General features: G+C 43.4%; 1 protein-coding gene across 2 annotated transcripts in view; it reads left to right on the top strand.

Annotated features, from left to right (window-relative positions):
* The window catches only part of LOC146830993 (uncharacterized), a 94833-nt gene that overhangs the window by 39111 nt on the left and 31673 nt on the right, over positions 1-24049 (top strand). For both annotated transcript variants that reach the window (XM_085605200.1, XM_085605199.1), the window contains exon 2: positions 12101-12370. In XM_085605200.1, the coding sequence (XP_085461326.1) occupies positions 12101-12370 (270 nt within the window). The remainder of the gene's footprint in view (positions 1-12100; positions 12371-24049) is intronic.

The raw sequence follows: 24049 nt of genomic DNA, 5'->3' as shown, positions 1-24049 counted from the left end.
TAGTTGAGCAGCCTCCACCAATTGTTTCTATTCTCTATTTAGCCTGTCTTCTAGAAATTGGAGAAATAGGAGTTTTTGCACTACACCCAACTCTAAATCATTCTCTATGGGGTATTTGAGGATACCAGAAAAAATACCTTACTCCAGATATTAGTGTAGCACAAAGTTCTCCTGCTCTGCCGAAGCACATTGTCATCTTCATCAATCTTTCAAGACCTCAGACTAGCGCAATACATTTTATACTAGAATGTATGTCTGGCCACCAGTGAAGAAGTTTTCACCATTTTCACAAACTAGTATGAGGAACTTCTATAAAAATAATTTTATTTGCATGAAGGCAAAGTAACCTATTTAAAGCAAGAGCATCGAGAAAAACAATTTTTTAAGAAATATGGGTTTGTTTGGAGTGCTTGGAGAGGTATAGTTGTTTTAATTGATCCGTAAATAAACCATAACCCATACTTTATGACTACTAGAGTAATTATTGAAATATTGTTCTCTCTATGCACAGTCGGACGAATCTTAAGTAAAAAGACAAAAATAATTTAAAGTAGTGTTTGGGTATATTTCCTTCGATACCATTTGCATTAACCATTTTGAAGACCACAATAGCTGTGTAGACTGTAGAAATGCATAACCATCTATCATTGATGACGGTGGGTTAGAAGAACGAGTACAATCAACAAAATACTTAAAATTGGTGGTCAAATCAACCAAGCGATGCTGTGAACTACAACTGATTAAAATACAATCGATTTTTCTGTTAAAAAATGTTGCTACATTTTGGTGGAGGGGGTTGTTAGGTAAAAGACAGAATGCATTGAGCACAGATAAGCTTTTAAGAGGCATATTTATAAAGGATTTGCACACATTGTTGTAATATGATCTTACAAAAAAGTGATTCGAAATGTATTTATTTATGCATGTGATAGAGCGCAAACTTTACCCTAAGGTGTCAGGGGGCTTTACAATAGAACCAGATTCAAAGGACTTCAGAGTACTTGAATAACATGAAAGATACAAACAGATAAACTCTAAACTCACATAAGAATGGTAGTAAGTACAAAAATCAACTACAGATACTAGTGGTTAGAGTTAAATATGTACAAGTTGCAAATTCACTCAAGATTACATTTTAAGAAGCGATTAGGGTTGGACAATATTATATTACATATATACGAAATTCCGCATTCTGACTCACAAAATCTGGTTAGAAGGAAGTTGAAGGCTGTAAAGTGTATCTATGAGTGGAGAATTCAGCAGTGTGGCTTATTTACCGCCATTGTAGGTTTAGGTATAGAGGCAGGATAGGGCATACACAAACTCTTACATTTGTGTGTATTCACAAACAGTTTCTTAGCCATTGCAATCATGGAAAATCTGGATCTGTACTCCAAGAAAAGGTTGAAATGCATTTTATTTCCATGCTGCGAATGGAAATGGGTCAGTCTTGAATTTCATCTGGGTCCAATACTTCTACTGGGGATAAAAACTTGAAATAGGATGAAACACTTTTTTATCCCACTCAGTCGTGTAAATTGTCCAACAACTCGACAAGCAGCATGATTAAGCATGGAGGCAGTGGAGTTCCTTTAACAAGATTTAACAAGCTTCTTTTTCTATTTGTCTTGTTTGTCGGGTATTGGGTAGACATTACTTGGAACAAGGGGCTTGACGAGCAAAAAATGCATGAAGTTCCTTAACTTTTGTGGCGTTTCTAATGTGTTCAGATCCCCCCACCCCCAGCTGAGTCCATGGATCTCCATTAGGGTTGGCTGGGGTTACATATCCTGCCCTTGGCACCGCACTTGCTCTCAGGATCATGAAGGCCACAGGAACTATGTTTACTTTCTGTAGCCACCACTCCCTAGCCTTCCCTCTTTCCCACAGAAGAAAATTCTGAGAATGTTGAAAGCGTGGGGTGGACAAAAGATCAAAACTGTGATGTCATCAACAGTCACCCTTGGTATTTTGCTAGATTTTCTTTTTGCAGTTTTATATAGCGTAAACTCCACCCAAGGTTTTGGAGCGCGTTACAATGAGCACCAGTTGCATTACAGACAGACACATACATTTTTTAGGTCTCGCTGAGCCCAGCGCATGCGCTGGCTCGGAGAGACATTTAGTAGGTGAGTTTTCAAAGTGCTACTGGCTGGCCTAGCGCTTGCCTACACGTGAGCGTGCACGCGTACAGCCACCATTCACTGGTCATTAGCACCACTCAGCCGCACGTCTTTCGCTTTGATAGCGATTGCGAACACTTTTGCAATACAGCCGTTTGTCTGTCGTCCATCCCCCCCTCTTTCTACGTGCCCTTTAATCTTCTTTTGTGTATGCCTCTGACTAACTATATGTATCTACATACGCCGTACAAATCGTTCATCTGTGTATATATCAGTCTCTCTGTTTCTTTATCGCCCTCACGCCTTTGCCACCTTTCTCTCTTTCTCTCTTTCTCTCCCTCATTTCTCTTTCTCTCTTTCCTTCAGTCTGTCTATATGTCAGTCCATCTGTTTGTCTTTCTGTTGGGTCTGTCTTGTTCGTTGTTTAACTTGAGGCCAGCCCGCTTACCTTCCCCCCGGGGGGCGCTGTCCATCCAGCTGAACCTCGCAGTCGGGCTGCCTGGGAGAGTTCCTGCTCCTCTTGGCTCCCCAGAGGATCTTTCCCCGCTGGTTGCTCCCCTGCTAGTCGAACGGCCACGGCATGCAGTTTTTGGCGAACATGTTTGATCTTCCCAATCTCGGCAAGTAACCTGAACAACAAATAACAGCACACACGTGGAAGGATCGGGACCACAACATCCGCCCTTACCGGAACAGAAGCAGCACAGAACGGAAGGAACACGTTTGCTCTCCCTGAGCTCTACCAACACTATGGAAAAACTAAAACAGCGTCGTCCACGTGCAAAAACAAGGGGGCTATTTTCGACAGGCATCTGATATTTGTCCTCCAGTTTGCTCTGCTTTAACAACCATAACCGTGTCACACACTCTTAAAACGGTTTTTGTAGCAAGATTTTAACCTCTACTTGCCCTTTAAAAAAAAAACTGTCAGTTACTCTTTTCAGCCAAAATATTTTGTGTATTTTAAGCAAATAGTGATCGTGGCAGCGTTTGTTCACTTCCCTGAAAAAGTGCTTAAGATATTTATCCAACTAGGCGCAAAAGTTCATTTTAGACATAATGCTATTACAAAGGCGCAGAGAAGCACAATTTAAAGATGGCGTTTTTGTTAGTCGTTCTGCTCTCAGAAGCCACCAATTGAGTACCATGCATCTGTTAATAGTTCATTGCTTATCTTTGCTTCGCATATTCAGTGATTCTCAGCGAACACGATAAAGAGTCTTGCATAGAGGCAGTCCCGTTTCTGGCTTGTTTCAATGCCCTTCAAGAATTAATTGAGTCTTAAATATGGGATTAAATTGGTTAATTCTTACACACGGAAATCGTGCACGCTGGAATCATATTTTTGGGTAAAACGAATTTGACCCAAACCATCGTAAACTCTTGCTATGACATTGACTGTCATTTACTGTCTGTGTCTCCACCATTGGAGCGCAAGTTCCCTCTCTTTCTGATTAGTCTATCAACATATATTTGTAATAATCATTTTATTGGTATGTTAGAAAAAAACATTTATTAAGCTGTATCCCTTAACATTCCCTCTTCCTTTAAGTGGAAATGCTGATATCATGGAGTGCATTCATTCCACAAACACTGAACTGGAGGATGCAGCCTGTATAGATTAATAAAAAAATCATAAACATCAAAAAGAGAGATTGAGACACATCAGTGTGAAATCCAGATAGTAATAAAAAACAAGCATTGAAAATGCAATAGGTCTCGCCTTTTATTAAGTTACAGCTATTTGCTTTGCTAATGGTATTGTATAGCAAAGCAAATGGCTTTAACTTAATAAAAGGCGAGACCTATCGCATTTTTAATGCTTGTGTTGAGGAATGTTGAATGAGAGTGAGCCCTCAGAAAATACGTATGCAGAGTTTACTTTTTGGTTTTTGTGATGAGCAGTTTTTGACATGAGGTAGACAGCTTTGTAAAATGTTAAAACATAGTTGACAAGTGAAGTATGTCATGTTTAACACCTTGAGACAATTCTTTCACTTTAGCAGAACTTTGCACACTGAGGGTTTGAGACGATAATGAGTGTTGAAAGGAAAACTACGAGCCCCACAATGCAATAGGCTATTGAAAAGCCAGGAATGGCTAATGCCCAAGTTCACTGGGCACACATAAAATGCAAAATAAAACTTAGCTCCCAAATGTTGTCTTTTTTTTTTCTCTCCTGGTCTGTAATCACTGTTTTAACATTCCAGTAGGTTGGAGTGCAGATATAACTTTTAAAATGAAAGCGTCTTACTACTGATGGGCTAACGTTAGCATTCATTTGAAATATTCTTGGACCTGCCTAACCCGCTCTACTCGAAACAAAAAAAAGAACAGCATTGGCATAGCCAATAGGTCTTGCCTTTGGGACCTTATAAGTGTTTAACCATGCAACAGTTAATGTTGTTGCACCAAGGATATTGTGCTGCATAACTAAATACTTATAAGGTCCCAAAAGCGAGACCTATTGGCAATGTCAATGCTTGTTTCTTTTAGGGACGCGGGGATTAAGTGTTTTTGCCCAGAATCACAGGAACCCGGTTCCCCAGTTTGGCAGCTCTGGCCATTACGCTACATCCTTGATGAGCTTGGTGTTACCCGATGAAAAAAACTATCTGGACACCAGCCAATGTTATGTTATGTTATTAATACTTTTAGAGCGCACGATTACCCTAAGGTGTCCTGGCGCTAGACACTGATTACTTGAGATGGCAAAAGATCTAAAACTGGGAAAAGAACCATGTCTTAAGATTTTTCCTAAAAGAGATAAAATCAGAAGCATTTCTCAAAATAAGGGGGAGTTCATTCCAGGCCTTGGAGGCACAATACACAAAGCTTCTACCTCCCCAGTTTACTTTCTTAAAAGAGGGAGTTTTCACTAGCTTGGCACCTGTAGACCTAAGAGTTCTGTTGGGGATATACCATGAAAACTTATTTTTGAGGGACTCAGGACCTGTTCCATTCAAGGCCCTAAAAACAATACACAGTGCCTTAAAACGAGATCTCAAATGAGTTGGGAGCCAATGCAGTTTCTTTAGTTCTCCTCTGACTGAAGCAAACCTAGATGTCCCGGTCAACAGTCTAGCTGCTGCATTCTGAACGACCTGCAACCTGTTCTGATGTTGTTTTTGCATATTGAGATATAAACTATTGCAATAATCAAGACGTGACATTATTAATGCAGTCACCACCGTCCTCAGACTCACTTCAGACAGGAAGAACCTAATTTTCCTAATCAGTCTGAGAACCATTGAGCATGCAGACGTCACCTTGCTCACCTGGTCCCTCATGGTGAGTTTATCATCTATCACCATGCCCAGGTTTTTGGCTTTCCTGGAAGGTATAGGACAGAGACCAAGATTCTCAGGCCACCATTCTGGTGTCCACATCCGAGGATTGTTACCAAATCTCAGCACCTCTGTTTTAGCTGAGTTGAGTTTTAAACAGTTGGCAGACATCCAGGTAGAAATGGATCCCATACGGTCGTGAAAGCGTGCACCTGTTTCCATTTCAGCTCCCTCTGTCACCGACAACACAATTTGTGTGTCGTCAGCGTAGGACGTGAGCGGGAACCCAAAAGATCTAATAATGCCAGCCAGGGGTGCCACATAGATGTTAAAAAGTGTAGGGCTAAGAGCTGAGCCCTGCGGCACCCCACATGGCAAAGAAAAGGGTTCAGAAATGTTACCGTCTAGTTCAACTGTTTGTGACCTATTAGTCAGAAAAGAGTTTAATAGTCTCCAGGCCCGGCCACATATCCCAATCTCAGATAACCAGTTAAGTAATACCTTATGGTGAACCGTGTCAAAGGCCGCGGATAAGTCTAATAAGATCAACAACGCATTCCGTCCCCTATCCACGGCCTCTCTGATTTCCTCAGTTGATTTTAATAGCGCCAGCTCAGTGCTATGGAAGGCTCTGAACCCGTATTGTGAAGAGTCCAGGGAGTTATTAAGGTAAAGAAAATCGCTGAGTTGCCTATTTATTGCTTTTTCTAGTATTTTGGCTGGCAGAGGAAGTCTAGAAATAGGACGATAGTTAATTGGGTCCTTGGGATCGAGAGACTGTTTTTTCAATAACGGAAGCACTGAGGCTTTTTTCCATAAGTTTGGAAAGATTCCAGATGAAAGTACATCATTAAGCAGAGGTGTCAATACCATGCAAACAATGTCAGCAGTCTGCTTGATGATCCACACTGGACAGGGATCACTCGGGGCACCAGATTTGATACTGTTCAACAGTTTCAGAGTGTCACCCCTTTCCAAAGGGGAGAAGTGATCCAATATCAAGTCAGGGGGATGTGGGTTTTCCGTTTTTTTAAAAATTCAAATCAGTCAGATTTTTATTAATCAGTCCCGCCAAAGATAAAAAAAATCGTTTCAACTTTAGACTTAAAAAACGCCGCGACTACGTTGCTGAAATCAGGAGCAGCATGATCTTTTGGCAGGTTGGGACTGGACAATTTAATAACCGTTTTAAACAGTTCCTTAGAATCAGATTGGGCCTTGGTTATTTGTAAGGAAAAATACTCTTTCTTAGCTAGCATGAGAGATTGCTTACATTTGGAAATGGCTGTTTTAAATTCTATTTTGCAATTGGAAGAGTCACTAACCTGTGTCAAACTCTGAGAACAATTGTGATGACTCCATTCATAAGCGACTTTCCACATTTTCTACCATTACATAGAAGTTAAATATGTAGAATAGATTATCGCCGTCCAAGCGCAGCTGTGAGCGTGCTTGGTGGTAAAACACTTTCCATGAGCATAGACCTTCTTCAGGTTTCTGAGTTTCTTCCTGTCCAACTCGATTAGCAATGGAGCATAACTCTTCACAGCAACGCCTGCTGTTATCCCTCTCGAGCACACAGCATACCAGATAAGCATTTCCCATCTCCCTTCTAGCCATTAAGTGAATCTTACGCTGGCTGCATTAAAGGCCAGTCCACAGGCATGTCAACACCACTCATATTAACAGTGTGCAAGGTTGAGGGACAGCCCATGTCAGACAGTCGAGGAACCGTGCCTACGCTACTTGAGTCACCAAAGTCCGCCCTGGGCGAGGGAGCATCAATTCATACCATACCCATGGCTGCACCAGGTCATGAGAACTGTAGGAAGCCATCAAGCACTTCAATGGTGTCTTCAGCACCTGCTAAGAAATCATTGATGTGTCATGTGGAAAGATGCTAATACCCGTCCCCTCAGTCTATTCACTTACTACAGGAGAATATACGAAGGTGCTGCTCTTTTGTACCATGCCTTGTTCCATGCATTTATTCATAAAGTGCCCACTTGTAGTGTCCAAACCGCTTCACAGCGTTTCTGTACAAATCTTAGAATTTAAATGACAGACCAGACAAACAACTTAAAATGTAATTAAATGAATCAGCAAAATTTAAACAAATCTATAATTCGGTCAGCCAACGAGAAGGTATGTTTGGAGAAGCAAAGTATTTAATGCACACGAAAGATCACATCTGTTTTATTTAGCCTGCCGGAGATCCATGGGGTCGATGTGTCCACAGATCCACCCAATGTTGCTGCCAGGCATGGCCAGCATCGGATGCATGGAGCATGCTGATCATTAAGATCTCCTTCGGACCTAAAGCAGAGCTGGATTTACTCTAGTTTAATGCCGTTGTCCCGCTAGTTCCTGTGCCCCAAACTCTACTGCGAGCTGCACATCGACCAATATAGTCTACCTGTCTGGGATGACATGAGCTTAACACATCTCTAGCCCACAGAGGAGCTAGAGCACTCTATTTTAGGTAATAATGATGATAATAATAATAATAGTATGTATGACCACTTTTAATTTATATTGCAACTGCTAACACTGTTTTGCTTCTGTAAATAACTAGTGTTACTCCTTCCCAACACAATGATCCCAGTTTACAAATCTCAGAGACATGGGTAAAAGATAAATTTGGATAAATACAGACGGAAATGTTAAAAAAATAAATACCATAAAACCAGGAGTCCTAATTATAAGCAACATGTGAAAGCTATTCACACCACAGTGGGTAGCCATAGCAAATTGATCATTGTGACGTGCTCTGATTTCTTTTCACTTGAAGTTACTGAGGAAAATTCAATACTTATCATCCCAAAAAGATATAGCAATTGCGACATTTGTGATTATTGTGACCAAACAGACTAAGGCAATTTATTGGGCACCAACACACAGATCTAATATGAAAAATGTAAGGCAATCAGCAGCCTTCGACAAGAGCACGTCATTCCAGCTCTGCGGGTCCTACACAGCTCTAGCTTAAGACCATGGTGACCTTGATATAAATACTCAAATCCGGATTTGGTAAGACTCATGGTGACGTGAAACAATGGCGTGTACTATATATGCCAGTTAGGAGCAGCGATCCTCTGTAAAAAAAAAAAATCTCATTCCGCAAGGAGCATTAAGAAGATTGCAAGTGGGAGATCTTTCCCATGTATTGCATGTGACTTGTGGAGCTCATGGCTGGACATGGCCAAAACATAGATCAACTCATATGTGCTAAGAAATTTCCTGATTTAGATGGATGTCTTTGCTTCTCATAGTATTTAGTTATCAAGGTCTATGAAGTTAAGACTATAAAATATGAATAATGATGCCTGATGTACACACCGTGTAAGATGTATTGCATGAGAGGCCGTTGAGTGTGAAAGCAATGCTAGGCTGCCATTTTTGGCACCACCATATTGCTCCTGAAAGCAGACGATGCAGGCCTGTTGCCCATTACCCAGGAATGCTGTTCACAACATTTTGCTTTGCCTAGAAAGATACAAACATCTTAAAACGGCCTACACCAATGACTGCACAAACACAGAGGCATATGTCAGCCAGAGAGAGTAATGGAAAAATCAGTACACCAAACCTAGGAAAAGGAAAATATTGCCAACAAATATATACATATATTTTTATTGCTCACTTATTAACACAGGCGTCATGGGCTAGAGTGTTGTACAGCAGTAGTACAATACAAATATAGGTTTTATACATTTGGGCATCTTAAGTCAAGAAAATGTATTGAAAACTATTTTATGACAGCTGGGTGCAATATGGCATCTTGATTAATCGTATTGGATTTAGCTACACTTTCAACACATATTGATCAACAACAAGTGACCAGTACAGTTGATGGCCACCTCATTCTAAATGTCAGCTAGGAATATTATTTCAAGGGAATTATGTTCTTGTTGGCAAGAGGAGGAAACGCCATCGGAAACAAGCCTTTAAGAAAAACTGTGAGCAAGTGGTTAGACCAGACAGTGCAATTCTTAGGGCCCGATTTAGATCTTGGCAGACGGGTTACTCCGTCACAATAGTGACTGCCATCCCGGTCGCCGAAATACAAATTCCATAGGATATATTGGGATTTATATTTCAGCGTACAGGGTATCCGTCACCCTTGTGATGGAGTAACCCATCCGCCGAGAGCTAAAGCAGCTCCTTTGTCTCTTAAATAATAATCATGAAACAGGTGTGATTTTGCAGGGAGAATGCTCTACATTCCTACGAATTAAACTAATGTCACTGGTTTTGTAACCAAAATATTCTTATTATGGCTGACAGATTTAACATTTGCCTTTGACTACGTGATTTGATTTGAGAATAAAAGAAGATTAATGGACGTAGTTTCCTTAGAGCTTCATGATAAAGTTAAGGCACTTAGGGGCTCATTACGATTGCAGACAGACTTCCGTCCATCCACCATCGTTTCGGATTAGGGACCGGCCGCCCATGAGGCGGCCTCCCCACAATCCGGTACCATGGCGGTCGCATCACCTATATCTTGCATTGTGGCGGGGACGCGTTCAACAGCCCCCGCCGCAATGCAAAAATAGAGTCACTTGCATATCCCTGCACTACGTGGCATGCACCATGTGGTGCCTGCCACATGGTGCAGGGATATGTAGGGGGCAGGTGCCCCCCAGTGCCCTTGACCCAGTCCCAGAGATTGAGTGGGGCCCACTGCGGGCCCTCAAATCTATTTCTGCTATTTATTTTTGCTGCGATTTGTCTGCTGCAAAACGAATGGAGGAAAGGGATATCATAATCCCTACGGCGTCGGAAAAGGACCGCCTGTCAGAATCCTGGCGGACGGTCTTTACGACCGCCACGCATACCCAATGATTCCCCCGCCATCATAATATGGTGAGAGGGTAAACAGCAGTACGATGGTGGGAGGCCCGCCAGTGACCGGCTGTCGGTGGCGGGCCTTCCGCCATCGTAATGAGCCCTTTAGTCAGCTTTTGTGGCTGCAATACACTGGTTAGATGCTCGGGAGAGCAGTGTGCATAACTTAGTGTGTGAAACCCAGGGTTTTGAATTAGTATAATTTTCAACAACAATATTTATCTGGGCCAACTTATTAATCAGGTCGCCTCCTCTTGTTTAATCACCCTTAAAACAGTAAGGAAAATCTTCAAATGCCTCCCAGAATATTACCGCTAAATAAACTATGGTTCAGGCCATAGTCACTTCTAAGCTGGACTGTGGGGCCGCCCTATATCCTGGTTTTTCCCCAACTCCCACTGCTAAAGCAATCCTTAGTCTTCCATTTCATTCTCATCTCTCCCCCTAGCTGGTAGCCTTTCATTGGCTTCCTATTAAGAAGACGGCCATCTTTAAACCACTCTGGCTCATTGAAAAATCAGCTCGGGCCCTAAATATTTCACCAGATTCATCTGCACTAGGCCCCCTCCCTCCTTTTATGTTCTGCCTCAGCTAACATTCTGGTGGGGCCTCACAACCAACATGTCCTTTGGGGTGGCCGTGCCTTCTACACTCGTCCTCGGGTGCTATAAAAGGCCGTGCCTCTACTCGTGTCCCCAGATGCTGTACAAATATTCCAGCTTGTATGTGACACGAGCCTAATGTTATCTAAAGCTAAAGGCTCTCCTGTTCGACCTGCATCTCTAGTCCTTCCTGACTTCTTCTCCTACCTCACAGGTCACGCTAGCACCAGGCTGCCCTTTTTTGGGTAAAAGCTGCACTCTATAAATTGAATTAAAATCATAGCATAACATAACACAACATAACATAACACACAACGTAGTAACGCAACTCAGCATAACACAACATAACCCAACATAACGTAACATAACACAACGTAACACAATGTAAGATAATGTAACACAATGCAACACAAAGCAACGCAACACAACGTAGCATAACATAACATGTATGAATGCAGTATTTATATAACACACGTCAGTTCGAAAGACAGAGCTGAGCTGTACATAGTCAAAGGCGAGGATAGAGTTAATATGGAATTGGAAGGGTGGCTGGTGTCTAAAGAGCAAGAGCGGATTGTTACTGCACCATGGTGCATGGTTGTTTAAAGAGGTGCGTCTTCCGCTCTTTCCTAAGTTGGAGCAGGTTTGGTTTAATCCTGGTGGATATGGGGATGGTGTTTCAGATACTGGCTGCTTAGCCTTTTGCATTGTTCTTATCTTTTTTACACTTTCTTTGGTACTAGTTGCAATGACGTTGCAGTGCTGAAGCATGCTACATTTTATTTAACTTTAGTGGTGAACCACCTATCGCCATGTTTCTGGCAATATTTGTGCCTTCAACAATTTATTATTGTAATGACATTGTTAATAAAGTCAATGCAAGTGGATAACAGAAAGAAACACATTTAGTTTTAAAGCAAAATTATACAAGGAAGTAGTGGTCACTTTTCCTCATGCCTGGGTCTGCATTAAGCTAAGTCCAAGCGGTTGCTTATTGATGTATAGTCAGGGGGTGCAACCATACCCATACACACACAAGAACCTGCCTTCCTGCCATTGTCTCTGGGCTCTGGGAGGACAACAATAGCACAGCTCCACCTGCTTGAACACATTTGATTATTAAAAAACTGTTGTAAATCTAAACTTTTACATACTTTGCCAGTGTGTGTTTTTTCAATTTCTTTGAAATGTATTGGTGATGGGAAAGAGCCTTCTGATGAAAGTCATTCAATCTCAGATGAAAGTGACACAATACCTGACCAGACGGATTTAGAGCCTAAGCCTGATGGGGAAGCGGTGGACCAGAGGGAACCAGAGGATGAGCCACCAGCGGATGAGCCGCCAGCTGATGAGTCGCCAGAGGATGAGCCACCAGTGGAAGAGCCACCAGCGTATGAGCCTGAAGAAACAGCGCCTCCTGTGGCAGAGGAGAAGGAAGTGCACAGCCCCCGTCCAGCAGAGAGTGAAAGCCAAGCGCAGAACCACGAAGACGCGCCACCCGATGAGGGTAATGTTTGCTGTGATATAACTTTCAATGTATTATTGTAAAAGTGGAGAGAACAATGAGAGAGCTAGGGAGGCAAGGGTGCGTCCGTATCCCCTGTGGTATATATGAGTTTAATCAAAACTGGACGAACCCAGTGGTGTTGGTACGATCACTGGTAAGCAGTGCTTGAGGACCCACTAGGTGAGTAAAAGGCCCCTCACACACCAACATAGTTGGTGTCATGCTTCATCATAGGGGCCCCAACCGGGTGGCCGAGCGCCTCCCGGTTGTGCTGCAACGCCTGACTACAGCGGAGCTGGTGTGGTGTAATAGTGTGATGTGGTGGAAGTTTAAAAATATCACTGAGAATCCTTGCCGAGGGAAATTTATTAGTGGCGGCTCAGGATATATTAAAATTAAGGTTATGTGAAGCAACTACGAAAAGGATTTAATTTCTAATAGTTGACTATGTGGTTGGTCTACATGTTTCAGCCCACCTCAGGATGTGCGGGGCTTTCTTCAGGACCAGAAAGTGCAGTGAGTGGCAAAATAGAGCCACGTGGATGGTGAAAAAAATTAAAAAGGTAATTTACCTACACATTCACTAAGGTGTGTGGAAACGGTATCGGCTCAGTGGCAGACACCGCAGCGAAAAAAGACACTATGGCTGATATTGATCGCTGATCAGGAAGGGGAGGAGTGCGCTCCTCGAGACACAGATTTTGGTCAGGAAGCAGCACCCGCTTGGCACCTACTGTGGTCTCCCGGATCCTGGATGCCTTAGTGAGTGTGTAGGTAAACCAACTAGGTTGGTGTGTGAGGGGCCTTTACTCACCTAGTGGGTCCTCAAGCACTGCTTACCAGTGATCGTACCAACACCACTGGGTTCGTCCAGTTTTGATTAAACTTATTGTAAAAGTGATCAAAAGCTAATGGGACCTTTGATCCACCATCGGCTCTAAAGAAGCACTTTGCATAGGACACCCTTATTTCCACATTATTAGGCGTTTTCATAAAAGCTGTATGGCTTCTGCTAGTAACCAGTTGAAACTAAGCTCACCGGTCAGAAATAATTTAGAAGGCCTGGGCTGTTTATTATTTTATTTGCCATTTCCTCAGGTATGTGGATGGGTATCCTAACACGTAAATTACATTTCAGTGCTTCCACTATAATGATTCAGGGGCCGATTCACAGAACTAATCTGAGACAAAATCCTTAACTTACTACTTTTGGTATTCACAGAAGGCATTTAGAAGTAGTAAAGTTAGGATTTTGTTTCAAGTTTGACTTAAATATGACTTAAGTTTGACTTAAGACAGACTTAAGACAGACTTAGGACAGACTTAAGACAGACTTAGGACAGACTTAGGACAGACTTAGGACAGACTTAGGACAGACTTAGGACAGACTTAGGAAGACTTAAGACAGACTTAAGACAGACTTATGACAAAATCCTAACTTTACTACTACTAAATGCCTTCTGTGAATATCAAAAGTTTAGGATTTTGTCTCAGATTTCTTCTGTGAATCGGGCCCTCAGCCTGTAAGTTAGGACAAAAACTCATTTTATTCTTAAAACAAGACTTATCCATGCATGTGGGATAATGCACCCCAGAAGTAAATTGTAAACTTCCATGCAGTGTTTCGTGGCCAAATAGAGGAACAAGGCTGTAGGCAGAATTCCATTATGAGGTCACTGAAGTAGTAATGCTCAGTAGCGTTATTTCATATCTTATGAAACCAGATCACTCCATCGCCCTCCCATCGGCCCCCATCAAATATTTGGTCTTCGCTCTTCTTATCTAAGAAATCATCTGCTTGCAGATAACCTAAAATAAATATGAAATCTAATGTGAACAAGAAATTATCTATAAGCAACCTGCAATGTCTTGAAAACACCTACTCCTAATCAGTTCAATGCAAGTCACTACTTCAGAACTACTTTGCTCTATAGAATGTGTGCGTGACACGCAGTTTCCTGTCCCACTGCCGTAAACTCTGGCAGTGCAGTAAACACACATTTTACTATTATAGAAAGTTTAGAAGGTGTCTAAAAAGCTAATCTCTTTATTTGCATAAGTGTCAGAATTCTGCATGTCGAATGACTGTCAATATACAGGATAGAAAGTTTTGAAGGTGTCTAAAAAGCTAATCTCTTTATTTGCATAAGTGTCAGAATTCTGCTTTTTACAGTGTCTACTAACTCTAGCAATAGGCCCGAGGACATGAAATCTCTCAACGGAACCCTTCTCAAAACCCTTAACTGGCTAACCACCAACCATCTCAAATTAAATGCCCTCAAGACGGAATTCCTCCTCATTGCACCCGCTAGGCAAACCCCCACTGTGTTGCAATTTTTCTGTAACCTCACCGCCCTCCACTGCACACCTCATATCATTGACTCCACTAAATCACTGGGAGTTGTGCTAGACAAAAACCTAAACATGCAAGAACACATCAGATCATCGATCAAAGGAGCGAACTTTCAACTCTGCATCCTAAGAAAACTCAAACCCTTCCTTCCCCAAGATGACTTTTAATCGGCAGGGCAAGCACTTGTCATTTCCAGACTTGAATATGTCAGTGCGACTCTTTGCGGTCTGCCGAAACTCAGTTTAGCACCTATCAGAGCATCTCTAAATGCTGCCACTAGACTCATCACGGATTCTAAGAAGTCCAATCACATTTCTCCGGACCTTAAGTCGCTCAATTGGCTTCCTTTTAAAGCTAGGATACAACTAAAGATCGCATGTATGACCCATAGAGCACTTCACTTCAACACCCCACTCTACCTGACAAACAAGCTGGAACTTTCGAGTGGCTCCAGGTCCACAAGGAGCACCAGCACACTGCTGCTCAAGCCCAAAAAATGTAATAATAATATTAAAACTTACAATCGTACATTCTCTGGCATCGCCCCGAGAATCTGGAACTCCCTTCCAGTGGAAACAAGACTGATTCTCTCTACTCTTGCCTTCAAAAGGGAAGTCAAAACTCTACTACTGAACAAACTTGTCTAATGAACTCTGCGCTGAACCTGATGCTTTGCTCCTATTGACTCTAAGTGACCATTTTTGTCTGGTATGCTCTCGATGTATATTGCCCTACTTGTCACTTTCACCCATCCTGCTTCCTCTGCACTCCCCAACTTCATCCTGCTCCCGTTGTATATTGTCCCAACTTTTCCATGATTTCTATCACCTTGCTGCTTTCCTTTGTCTACCTAAACATATGTAAAGCGCTCTGATACCCACCTGGTTCATGTTTGCGCTATACAAAACTTTAAATAAATAAATAGGCATTGGCATGTCACAACGCTACTATTGTAAACAAATACAATAGAGTAGTAACATTGTGCTCTTATTACAGACAATTAGTGACATCACAGATAAGGAAATTAGATACAGCTGTTATTCCGGAAGTGCAGGCTTCCATGTGTTATATATGAATTCTTGCATTTTATATACAAATTAATGATGTACTAGGTTACCTGAAAATCTTTAATATAATTGTGCCAGTTCTTAAATGCCCCAGTGAATTGTGTGTTTGCAGGGGAACACCCTCACCCAAACCTGCATTTTTAATTTCAACCCCCCAGTTTGTTTCAGGGTTCATGGAAAAAAAATCTACCAAGGCGGTCTGCCAAAATGAATGAAAGATCCAAACTCCACTGAAAGAGCTCTGGTCCAATGGCGAGTCTCCAATCGCTTCAAATTCCAATCACCCCTCTAGGCCGTCAGCATTCTGGTTTCTTTTATACTCCTTACACACGCTAACCAATCTCCTTGAATTCTGGTCTGCTCATGCAGCCAATCACATTCAGCTACACCGTCCATCATGTAACACTTATCAAATATTACACCTGACCTCTTTGGTAACATGCTATTTATGGCACTCATTCTCTGTTCTCTGTCTACAACTGAACCTAGGGGCAGCAGAGTCTAGCTGCCAGCAATAAGGTGGGGATTACAGTATAGAAGATGTAATATCAACCTATGTCTATATCATATCCACAATATTGACTTGCCCTGTGTCTTTAAGCTAGAAGGTAGAAGTGGAGGTGTAACAGTAAATCTATACTTCCCTATGCATGTTTATCTTGTCGATATGGTGTTGATATTACTGATCTTGATATTGTAACATACAACCATAACCGGTGCCCTATGTGAACCATGCAATTGGTGCTCCAGCCCAAAAAGCCAAGGGCAGATTTTGTAAAATTAGATTTTTTTCTTCCACTTAGGTGCCCCACTTCCCCTGGTGCAATAGGCGACTGACTTCTTAGTTGTGGCCTTGACGGGCTAACCCCGACAGACCCTGCCACTATTAGTTATGAGCGCAGTGCCATTCAAATGTATATAAAATATGCAATGCATTATCATTGTTCTAATAAGAGCTAAATCTCTTCCCAAATTCCAGGATGACAGACATGACCATCCAAGCAAACTAAATGGACTTTGTTTGACTCTGTGACTCTGGTGATTTGGACGCATGTAGATTCCAGTATAATTAGAATAAGGTATCTCGGCCCGCGCATACGACGGCTACTGAATGACCCGGAGGAGTTCAGAGACTTTGCACTGCTTGAGAATGGAAGGACCAGTGCTGTCATGTGACCAGATTTGGTTATGATTTTCAATGACCTGAAAAAATGTCACTTTCTATGTGTTCCAAGTAACGATTTGGAAACAGCATTCAACCCTCTAAGGGCAGAGGAAGTAGCTAAGAAATAATACACATGTACTACACAACGTTGCTTGATTCTTTTTGCTCAGAGCAGAGATGCAGGATAGCTTCTCCTTCTATCCTGCTTAAATGTTCCTGAGTAGAAAATGTGTGACATCTTCCGAGCTAGTACAGGACAGATGTGCTTTTCAAGACATAAAGGCCGTAACTAATCATATGGTTGGTCGGTATCAACAAGCTAGGCCCAAAAATCCCCGGTTGGTTAGTACTGCCCATTGCACAGTTTTGCATTTTCACTGTCAGAGATTCCCTATAGTGATTGCTGGCAGGTGGGATGTGAGCGTACACGAATTTGCCTCAGACCATACAGTGCAAATAAATCCTGTGCCCCATGTTACTCCTGAGTAGCAATTCCCATTTAGCATTACATTCCCGATAGTGACATGCAAACATCACCCACAGCTTTTTGGTGGCCTAAATTTGTGCAGCTTTTGTGTAAGGCAATTGCAAAAACAACAATTGATGGACAGAATGCAGAACAATGTCATACATTCACCCCAGTACAGAGATCTGGGCCTAAATCCATCGTTTTTTTGCTCACCATGCCATTCCAGGTTGGGCCCAGCCATATGCAAATCAGTCTTGACCCTGCGCACAATGGGAACAGTTCAGCCTGAACTGCCAGGCTAGGTCCTCCCTGGACTGGAAACAAGCATCCCAGGACGGTTTCAGGCTTTCAGCCCTCATCAGCCAGGATAGCTTGACTCCAGTGGCATGGAGAGCACGGGACCCACGTCTGGGCATACCCGTTTCACCCAGGGTGAAAAATGCAAAAACAATTGATGGACAGAATGCAGAACAATGTCATACATTCACCCCAGTACAGAGATCTGGGCCTAAATCCATCGTTGTTTTGCTCCGCATGCCATTCCAGTTTGGACCCAGCCATATGCAAATCAGTCTTGACCCTGCGCCCAATGAGAACAGTCCAGCCCGAACTGCCAGGCCAGGTCCTCCCTGCACTGGAAACATGCATCCTAGGACCGGTTTCAGACTTTCAGCCCTCATCAGCCAGGATAGCTTGACTCCAGTGGCATGGAGAGCACGGGACCCACGTCTGGGCATACCCGTCCCACTCTGGGTGACAACTGCAAAAAGAACAATTGATGGACAGAATGCAGAACAATGTCATACATTCACCCCAGTACAGAGATCTGGGCCTAATTCCATCGTTTTTTTACTCACCATGCAATTCCAGTTTGGACCCAGCCATATGCAAATCAGGCTTAACCCTGCACCCAATGGGAACAGTCCAGCCCGAACTGCCAGGCCAGGTCCTCCCTGTACTGGAAACAAGCATCCTAGGACCGGTTTCAGACTTTCAGCCCTCATCGGCCAGGATAGCTTGACTCCAGTGGCATAGAGAGCACGGGACCCACGTCTGGGACATACCCGTCCCACTCTTTGTGACAAATGCAAAAACAACAATTGATGGACAGAATGCAGAACAATGTCATACATTCACACCAGTACAGAGATCTGGGCCTAAATCCATTGTTTTTTTCTCACCATGCCATTCTAGTGTTGACCCAGCCATATGCAAATCAGTCTTGACCCTGCGCCCAATGGGAACAGTCCAGCCCGAACTGCCAGGCCAGGTTTTCCCTGGACTGGAAACAAGCATCCTAGGACCGGTTTCAGGCTTTCAGCCCTCATCAGCCAGTATAGCTTGACTCCAGTGGCATGGAGAGCACGGGACCCACGTCTGGGCATACCCGTCCCACTCGGGGTGACCAATGCAAAACCAACAATTGATGGACAGAATGCAGAACAATGTCACACATTCACCCCAGTACAGAGATCTGGGCCTAAATCCATCGTTTTTTTGCTCACCATGCCATTCCAGTTTGGACCCAGCCATATGCAAATCAGTCTTGACCCTTCGCCCAATGGGAACAGTCCAGCACGAACTGCCAGGCGAGGTCCTCCCTGGACTGGAAACAAGCATCCTGGGACCGGTTTCAGGCTTTCAGCCCTCATCAGCCAGGATAGCTTGACTCCAGTGGCATGGAGAGCACGGGACCCACGTCTGGGCATACCAGTCCCACTCGGGGTGACAAATGCAAAAACAACAATTGATGGACAGAATGCAGAACAATGTCATACATTCACCCCAGTACAGAGATCTGGGCCTAAATCCATCGTTTTTCTGCTCACCATGCCATTCCAGTTTGGACCCAGCCATATGCAAATCAGTCTTGACCCTGCGCCCAATGGGAACAGTCCAGACCGAACTGCCAAGCCAGGTCCTCCCTGGCTGAAAGCCCAAAACCGGATTCCGTCCATCAATTGTGTGTCTTTTGCTTTCTCGCCCTAAGTGCGCCGGGTCTGCCCAGACGTGGGATCCGGGCTCACTGTGCCACTGGAATCAAGCTCTCGTGGCTGATGAGGGCTGAAAGCCCGAAACCGGTCCTAGGATGCTTGATTCCGGTCCAGGGAGGACCTGGCTTGGCGGTTCGGGCTGGACTGTTCCCATGAGGCACAGGGTCAAGGCTGATTTGCATATGACCAGGTCTAAACTGGGGTGGCATGGTGAGCAAAAGAATGATGGATTTAACCCAGATCTTTTGACTGGGATGAATGTTTTGATTTGTTCGCATTCCGTCCATCAACTGTGTGTCTTTTGCTTTCTCGCCCTAAGTGCGCCGGGTATGCCCAGACTTGGGTCCGGGCTTACTGTGCCACTGGAATCAAGCTATCCTGGTTCATGAGGGCTGAAAACCCTGAAACCGGTCCTTGTTTCCGGTCCAGGGAGGACCTGGCTTGGCAGGTCAGGCTGGACTGTTCCCATGATGCACAGGGTCAAGACTGATTTGCAAATGGCCAGGTCTAAACTGGGGTGGCATGGTGAGCAAAAGAATGATGGATTTAACCCAGATCTTTTGACTGGGGGGGGGGGGGTGAATGTTTTTATTTGTTCAGGATTCCGTCCATCAATTGTGTGTCTTTTGCTTTCTCGCCCTAAGTGCGCCGGGTCTGCCCAGACGTGGGTTCCGGGCTCACTGTGCCACTGGAATCAAGCTCTCCTGGCTGATGAGGGCTGAAAGCCCGAAACCGGTCCTAGGATGCTTGATTCCGGTCCAGGGAGGACCTGGCTTGGCGGTTCGGGCTGGACTGTTCCCATGAGGCACAGGGTCAAGGCTGATTTGCATATGGCCAGGTCTAAACTGGGGTGGCACGGTGAGCAAAAGAATGATGGATTTAACCGAGATCTTTTGACTGGGGGTGAATGTTTTGATTTATTCAGCCTTCCATCCATCAATTGTGTGTCTTTTGCTTTCTCGCCCTACGTGCGCCGGGTATGCCCAGATGTGGGTCCCGGGCTCACTGTGCCACTGGAATCAAGCTATCCTGGCTGATGAGGGCTGAAAGCCCGAAACCGGTCCTAAGATGCTTGTTTCCGGTCCAGGGAGGACCTGGCTTGGCAGTTTGGGCTGGACTGTTCCCATGAGGCACATGGTCAAGGCTGATTTGCATATGGCCAGGTCTAAACTGAGGTGGCATGGTAAGCAAAATAATGATGGATTTAACCCAGATCTTTTGACTGGGGGTGAATATTTTGATTTGTTCAGCATTCCGTCCATCAATTGCTTTTGCTTTGTGTAAGACAATGGCAGGTTTTCCTGAGAAGGACCATGGTCTGTGGGGTCATGGAGGACACAAGCCTCCTTAAAGTCAGTTTCCATGGATTCCACCTCCTGTGAGGTGCTACCACATGCCCTCCTATGACACCATCGAAGATTTCCCAGTGGCACTCCTGAAGAACCCTGGATCAAAGACCCCGTGGGATCATTCCTTACTCCACACCAACATTTCATAAAACGATTCATTTATATGCTCCCTCTCTGCCAGGGGTAAGATCCAGACACCTTTCACAACCTTCTCTTTGCCTTAAAAATTTCCAAAGTTTCAGGTTCAGCCAAAGGTTTATGCATTGACCAAAGGTATCTGGCACCCAAACCCAGAAAACGTTCTTCATGTGCTCTTTCTTTGGGGAGATATAGGCCATCAAAAAGGCATTTTTAAGTACGGAGGACCAGTTGATTTACAATCTCCTGTTTAATATTGTAAAGGGATGGAAGTTTATCTGCTATTCAGACACAACTTCTCCAAATTGTGAAAACCAAACGTGGGTAAAAAAGGAAGGCGCCGGCCCTTCATCTAGATTTCTGCACTGGTCTGTGATTCCTCATCAGTCCCTAAGGGCACTGTCAGACAGGAATGGTGTGGCTGCCCTCCTAAGTTTCTGTCAGCATCTCTACCACTAATAATATAATCTTTTCTGCCTCTACATGAAGTGTTAACGAGAGCGGTCTGACAGCCCTAGTTTTTCAGGTCTTGCCTGTGCCTTTTTTAAAGTTCTATAAGATGGGTCACTTTACTACACAAAGCCCCACAAAATGTGGCCAATCCTTGCTACTGAGAGCTTACTTTCTGATCTGCGATTAATGTGAAGTTGGAGCGTGGTGTCATAATTTAGTATTGGCCTATTATACCTTCCCTGATGAAGGCCTACTAAGGCCAAAACATCTACATTATGTGCATTACCATTATAGACCTGACCTGTGGTACAGTACAGTGGCAAACTGAACCCAGTAACGTTTTGGTGTGAAATGAATTTTCAACCATAGAAGATGCTGTTGTCACTTTTGTTTCTGAAATTGCAGTGCTCCATTTTTATCAAATATCCTCTCTACACTTGTCCTGAACTCTCTTAATCAGGCATTACATCTTTTTTTGTTTAATATCTTTCTTAAACCACACTCATAGAAGCCCCCAATCCTTTTTCAGTTTGTAAAATGAATATGTTAGCTATGTTTTTTCTCTTGGATGGTTTTGCTTTCTTGGCAGATGACATTATTACCACCATCATAATATATGTATTTATCTGAAGGAATGCCGTGGGAACCACTGGTGGTTTATTTCTCCTCCTCAGTTTCTGAGCATTGAATATCAGTTTATATTTACTGTATTTTGTTTTGGTTTGGCAGCTCTAGTGACTCGATATTTAAGGCTGTTTGAGCACCAGCATTTCCACATTGATGTCTTGCAAAGCTTCCCAACGTAGCCTACCTTGGTGATTTAGGGCAGTCTGTATTGCCCTGTAAGACTATTTTCTCTGTGATCTGCATGAGCCAAACTGTGACGCAGACCTACTCACACATTAGTTTTCGTTCTACAGAACCCTATATACATTATAATCCATCACAACTATATTTGCTTCATTATTTGTTTTTTCTCTTGTTTCTGTTTTAAAAAGTGTTCAAACTCTGTTTGTGGCAAGGGGAGAATCCCACGTCATACCAAAGGCCTCGCCCCCCAGTAATATAGCGCTGCTGGCTCTATAGAACATCAGAAGTGTTGTGAAAGTTCTACATGATTCTGGTTGTAGAAATGCAAGCATGCCAAGTTTAATACAAGTGGAGGTCAGATGCTGTCTGTGCATGTGTGAGATTATGCATTTTGAATGTGCATAATTGGCTGGGAAGTCTTGCCCTCTTCAGCTGTGTGCATACAAAGGTGAGTGTAGCTGTGTCGTGGTTGTGTGGTCTGTTTCAAGAACTTGCAGAAAACTTACATTCATAGTTATTTTTAAAAACGTGTTTGATAAATGTTCCTTCCTCAATTAAAAATAATTAGCAATATGGATATCTATCTTATGTGGATGATTGAAAGAAGAAAGACCCCGCACATTTATGTCTTTATACAGCTACTCTTGAAAAGGGGTTCATTTATTTAGGTTGCTGTTTTATAAGGCACTGGTTGGCATCTTCTAACATTGCACTGATGAAGCATAATAGTACGAGTACAGATAGAACCAATGGATAACAAGGCCGATTGTCCAGTCGGGTGGAATTGTATCAATTCCGATTTTTTTTTATTCCATTCCCAAGGTAGTTTTGGACAAAATCTTTCTCGGAAATCATTAGCTTTTTTGATGAGCCATCTCCAGAATCATTCACTTTTCCAGTGAGAAACTGCTGCGTTTGGGCTCCTTCTGTCTTCTGGAAGCACCAATAAAGAACTAAAGGGCATTCATCCTGTGGCACAATAGTTGATGGCATGAGTGTCTTCGGGAAGTCTTTGGGGTGACAACAGAGCTCCTGATCCACCCGGTGTCTACCTATCCCTCTCCAGGAGCTAACAAGCAGCCATCCTTGCACAAGGCAAGCATAGGTTCTTTAGGAGCCTGACAGCTCCCTATAGACATTTTCCATCCTTCTCCTACTCTGAGCTCCCTACGAAGACTCATTTTACATCGCCAGGGCATGGCGGGGGGATTACATATTGGAAATGCTGTTGATGATACCACTCGAATGCAAGGGAAAAGTAGAGTCAGCTCTGTCGGAAGAGAAGCAAGAGGATTTCTGTGAGTGCTGTGATTGCCAATCACAATTCTTAGCTTTGTTCACCTACAGATACACTTTTAGCAGGCGTTGTGCACTGGTAGACATTTTGGGGAACTTGTATCCATTTGCAATCAAGCAACAATGTTGTCTTACCACAGTTATCCACATACGGAAGGGGGGAGAGACAATGTTTCTCTACTCCGGCCTCCCCAATAACATAACTGTAACACACTCGGAAGAGGAGCCAATGATAATACAAATGATAATACGAAGGTGGCACGTGGTCAGTGAGAAAATACTGCCCTCACTCACAAAATTGTGACATGCTTAATCATTGGGCTTGCTTCATTACACCCCGCGCAGACCAACGCCTGTGGTGGAGCAAAGAGTGGGGAAGACAATAAAAACACAAAACAAAATTTATACAGATATATTTCTAGGATCACCGAAAGAAAAGTGCAGTGAAGGTCAACACTAGTTCGGTGGTGTCTCTGCTCCTCAATTTACTCCTGTACCTACCGGCTAGGTCTAAAAGGATGGTGGTGATGGGAATGAATTAAGAGTTCCTTCATACCTCCTTACTGCCGAAGTGTTGACATGTTT

The sequence above is a fragment of the Triturus cristatus genome, chromosome 5_1 (assembly GCF_964204655.1).
Source record: "Triturus cristatus chromosome 5_1, aTriCri1.1, whole genome shotgun sequence".
Classification (NCBI taxonomy): domain Eukaryota; kingdom Metazoa; phylum Chordata; class Amphibia; order Caudata; family Salamandridae; genus Triturus; species Triturus cristatus.
This window is presented reverse-complemented; position numbering and strand designations above follow the sequence as displayed.